Below are 4,565 nucleotides of genomic sequence, written 5' to 3'. Positions count from 1 at the left end.
AATTTAGTCAATAAAGATAAATACAAAAATCAGAGATAAAGGGATCTGCCAAGACATTAAAACAGCTGTTATAAAAAACAGCTGTTATAATAATGTTCGACTATTCAAAGCAGCCTTTCTCAACGGGGTGCCATGAGAGAACTGAGTCCCATGGAAAGTTGAGTGACCATTTTCTAAATTCCCCCAAGGATGGTATCAGCTAGTACCACTCTAAATGCACAGGTGAGAAGTTAATCATAACACACAACAGATAAGGCACTAGGACTCAATTCTCTGGGCACCCAGTTGAGAAGAGCTGGTTAAGAGTAATATATTAACATAATGAGGAGATAAATAGAATATACAAAAAGGATCCAAATAAAACTTTGAGGGAAAAAACAAAGTCTGAAATAAAAATTCATTGGGTAAGATTAATAGCAGATTAAACAATCACAAAAGAAAAGGTTACAGAGCTTGAAGATATAGCAACAAAAATAATCCAAGTGAAGCATGAAGAGAAAAGTAAACTGAGATAAGATAAAATTTGAAGGGTTTTCCATTAAGTCTGGATATTATGTAAGCAACCTCTTGTTATCTGGAGTTACCCATGACAAAAAACTATCCCAACTGTAAGTACTGCCAAGGATATGTGACAGTGATATGATATCAAAAGCCACAGGTTAAATGTGGTATCCTCCTGGGCCTGGGCAGTAATTTTACTAGAAGACCTGAAAGGAAAGATATTTCTACATCAATGTAATTATATTATGAAGTACAAAGTAAAATTCTATAATTTTTATTAGCTTTCAAATAAAAGTATTGTGGGCTTTGCTTCAGCTGTTTCAGGCTTCATCCGGGGTGGGGTGGGGTTGTATCTATTCACCTTCCTCTATAGTTAGGGTTCTCTGCTAGGAGCACTTCATAGAAAAGTTTAAGAAATGCTGGCTCACGGAAACATTCAAGATATCACTAAGAACACCAAACTGTTTCACATCAGCTTCACCTGCTGAATGATCAATGTGGACTTTCAGATTCAAACCCTAAAGCACTGTTAAGAAAAGGCACAGAGCTACTGAAAAAGTTTTCTCTATCATTTGTTCCTTCAAGAAACCACTAAAACAAAATGAGTAACTGAGCATCGTCTTGTGATAACAGATCAATTTTAATTCTAGCACCTGAAGCTATACAAGGGTATGCTTTATAAACTTCATGGGACTGTTGTACACATTCAATAAAGTGACAACTGTGCAATACCACTTAGTATCTCAAAATCAGGAACATACCTTTGAATTGTTTAAACACAATCCACAGAATTAAAAACAAAATCGGAAGCCATCCACAGTTATACTAATTGTCAATTAAAAGCTTTACACTTAATACTTGATATAACAGTCAATATCTAGTAGGGGATATTGAAAGTGATTTCAGAGTCCATCCTGTTGTCCTCTATTGGGAAGGTTTGAGTAGATACATGACTGGCCACAGGTGGGTACGACCAGGACCAGACCAGCAAGTGAAAGTTCTACCACAGTTTCTGTAGTTTCCATTTTTTTTTCTCTGTCAGTTAAAAGTGAACAGTGAGAATTAAATACTTATCTTTACATATACACAAGGTATGCTGTGAAAGCATATTTCCTTACAAACATATAAAAATACTTGTTAACTAGTTTGATAAGAAAATAATGTATAAAAGTATATAGCAAAAACATTAATCATCTCTGACCCTGGAAAGATCAATTCCATATTTTATATTACATCAAACAAAAACAGTTTTAGTTTTTTTGAATCCCTTATCCAGAATACTTGAAAAGGAAGACAGACAGATATTTCTCATTTTTACCCTTAGCATGGCTGTGAAAGGGTTAAATTAAAAAATCAAGTACACTGAAATGCCTAAGTCCAGAATGAGTCCAAATATTTGGCCACAAAGAATATAATCATCTTCAAGAGTAGGAGTAATAACAAGGGTTTTTACAAGCAGTTTTTAATCCATAAATACAATAGGCATTTTGGTATTTTGGCCACTGGAAAACAAAAGCTGTAGCATCAGTAAAGGTCTGAGACGTTTCACTTTTGTAGATTCAATTCAGTGTATTTAAGGTTAACTAAAGTTGATATTGAAATTTTTAAAGATAGGCAAAAATTCACATTTAAAAAAACTCCATATATTTCTATTTAGAGTAACAGTAGGCAATATGATTCCAGAAGTTAAAAATTATTTCACAACTTGTGGCTTCAGCTTGGCAAACAGCTTAGGTTCCAAAACTGATTCATCTCTATTAAAATGTAAGCACTTAAAAAAAGAACGTGTCTGTGTATATAGACATGTATTTTAAAGGAATCAGATCATCTTTGAAGCAGCCTTAGTGTTTCCTTTAAATCTGTGTGGAAATGACCATTGTATTAGCTTCACGGAAAGAATTAGCCACCTTCTTGGTCTAAGGCTAATATGGTGATCATTTGTCTAAGGCTAGAAAGGTACCAACATGATGTAAACTGTAAGGAGAGGAGAAAATGAGGGCTTTTCCTGGCAGTTGGTAGCTAAAACTTGAGGGAGTCTAGAAAATGACACAATGGCAGCCTTTCTTGTCTTTTTCTTTCCGCGTTGGTTCTGGTGAAGGAGGACATTCCTGCTCTTGAAATTTCCTGTAAGATAGAAAAGTCTAAAATATAACTGCCTGCTTGGTAATCTACTATTAGAAATGCAAGTTATTTGGGAGCTAGTCTAATTTAAGTGCATATGCGTTTCGATGTTAAATTTTAACTAAGGATCAAAGCAAATATTTGCCCCAACCCCTCAAGAAAGGGCACAAACGCTTCAACATCAGCATAAGCAGAGCTAAGTTGCTTTAGTGAGTGAATCCTGAATCACATGAGATACTTGTCTGAACAACCTGACTTCCTTTCTCCGTTTGAAATTCCATGACTCTAAGGTATGCTTAAGCATAAACATCCATCACTAGAGTACAAGTGAGTAAAGCACCCTTACGAGGTATGGAGTTCTCATCCCTGTTCTGCCACTTATTAAAGTCAGTATTAGACAAGTTAGTTGACCTCTCTGAGCCTCAGTTGTTCAGAAGGGAATAACTGAAATCTACCTTTCACAGTTTCTATGAGGATTAAAGATCTTCTGATATTTAAATATGCCTGAGAGTGCCTGGCATTAAAAAAAGCCAAAAAAACCTCCTCCACCCGCTCCTCACTCCGGATTGAATGGTGGATAAGGATAGATCCTAGGGATCAAAAGACAGGACAAATTCTTTCAAAAAGGCAGTAATAATTATTTTATGAAGGCATTGTTCCATCAGTTGTTTAATACTAAAATGGGAACGGAACGGGGGCTGAGGCATACTTATAACAAAAAATTTTCCATCTCAACCATTTTTAAGTGTACAATGTAGTGGCATAAAGTATGTTTACATTGTTGGACAACCATCACCACTATCTGTCTCCAGAACTCTGTACCTATTAAACAATAATGAGACTGGGATTTTTAACCAACTACTAAAACCCCCAAATTTACAACCTTTACGTTTTCTCTTCCGCACAACCCTGGCAAGGGGCTAACAAGTACAAGACCATAGCTTAGGTGTCAATTCACCTTACACAATACACAAAGAGTCCACTCCACATTCCTGTCAAACCATCTAACTAGCAGAGAATCCCAGTAGATCTAGAGAGCAGAGGGTGAAGTAGGGGCCAAGCCACCAAGACTCAAAATAATCAAATCAAACTCCACCTACTAAAGTAACTTGATCTTTCTCACCCACAAACATATATAGTAACTCTAGCAGACCTCACCATCACCTCAAGCTTCTTGGAACCCATTAACACTTTCTAAACCACAGGGCCCCCCCCAAGCCACCTAACAGAAAAACTCTTTGTGGTGTGGGATGTTATACTTCACACCTTGTAGGATTATTGAATCTCTACTCCCTGGCTTACTTTTACCCTGGGAGGAGCTAGGTAAGAAGCAAAGCTAAGAGCACAGGCTCCAGAATCAGAGATTTGAATTCAAGCCCCAGTCCTGCCATTTAAGATATCTAAACCTTGAACAAGCTATATAACTTCTCTGTACCTCTGTTTTCTCATCTCAAAGTGAGGATAAAACAAAGTACTCAGTTTAACTGGCTGTGGTGAGGATTCAATGTAAAAATGTAAGTAAAGCATTTAGCACAATCTCTGGAAGAGATTACCACTCAAATGTTAGCTGCTGACATCACTACATCCACACCACCATGACCTTTGGTACTGCATTTATTCTTTCAAGCTCTCTATACATGCTTTCTACTTCAATGTAACATTAGAGTTTATATACTGGAAGTACCTAGAATATGTACTTAATTAAAATTTTTAACATACCATGTGCATTTACCCCTAGAAAGGAATCACCCCTATATAAAATTTCCTTTTTCTTACTAAAAAGATTTAATGGTAATTCATTAAACCATGCTTCTAGAAATGTGTTTTTCTTACCTTATAACTCGGACAAGTTCATGGAAAGCTTGATCTACATTCATTCTAATCTTTGCTGATGCCTCCATGTAAGTTACCTTAAGCTGCCGGGCTAACTGCTGTCCTTCTTC

General features: G+C 36.4%; 1 protein-coding gene across 1 annotated transcript in view; it reads right to left on the bottom strand.

The window, feature by feature from the left end:
- Positions 1–1,122: 1,122 nt before the first annotated feature.
- RRAS2 (related RAS viral (r-ras) oncogene homolog 2) overlaps positions 1,123–4,565 on the bottom strand; it is an 85,674-nt gene continuing 82,231 nt past the window's right edge. Inside the window, exons 5-6 of the mRNA XM_012654386.1 lie at positions 4,456–4,565; positions 1,123–2,625 (exon numbers count right to left, since the gene is read on the bottom strand). Coding sequence (XP_012509840.1) covers positions 2,538–2,625; positions 4,456–4,565 — 198 coding nt within the window. The 3' untranslated portion in view covers positions 1,123–2,537. The remainder of the gene's footprint in view (positions 2,626–4,455) is intronic.

This window comes from Propithecus coquereli, unplaced genomic scaffold (genome assembly GCF_000956105.1).
Source record: "Propithecus coquereli isolate 6110/MARCELLA unplaced genomic scaffold, Pcoq_1.0 Scaffold44, whole genome shotgun sequence".
NCBI classification, from domain to species: Eukaryota; Metazoa; Chordata; class Mammalia; order Primates; family Indriidae; genus Propithecus; species Propithecus coquereli.
The sequence above is the reverse complement of the archived record's forward strand: the minus strand, read 5'-3'. Positions and strand labels throughout refer to the sequence as shown.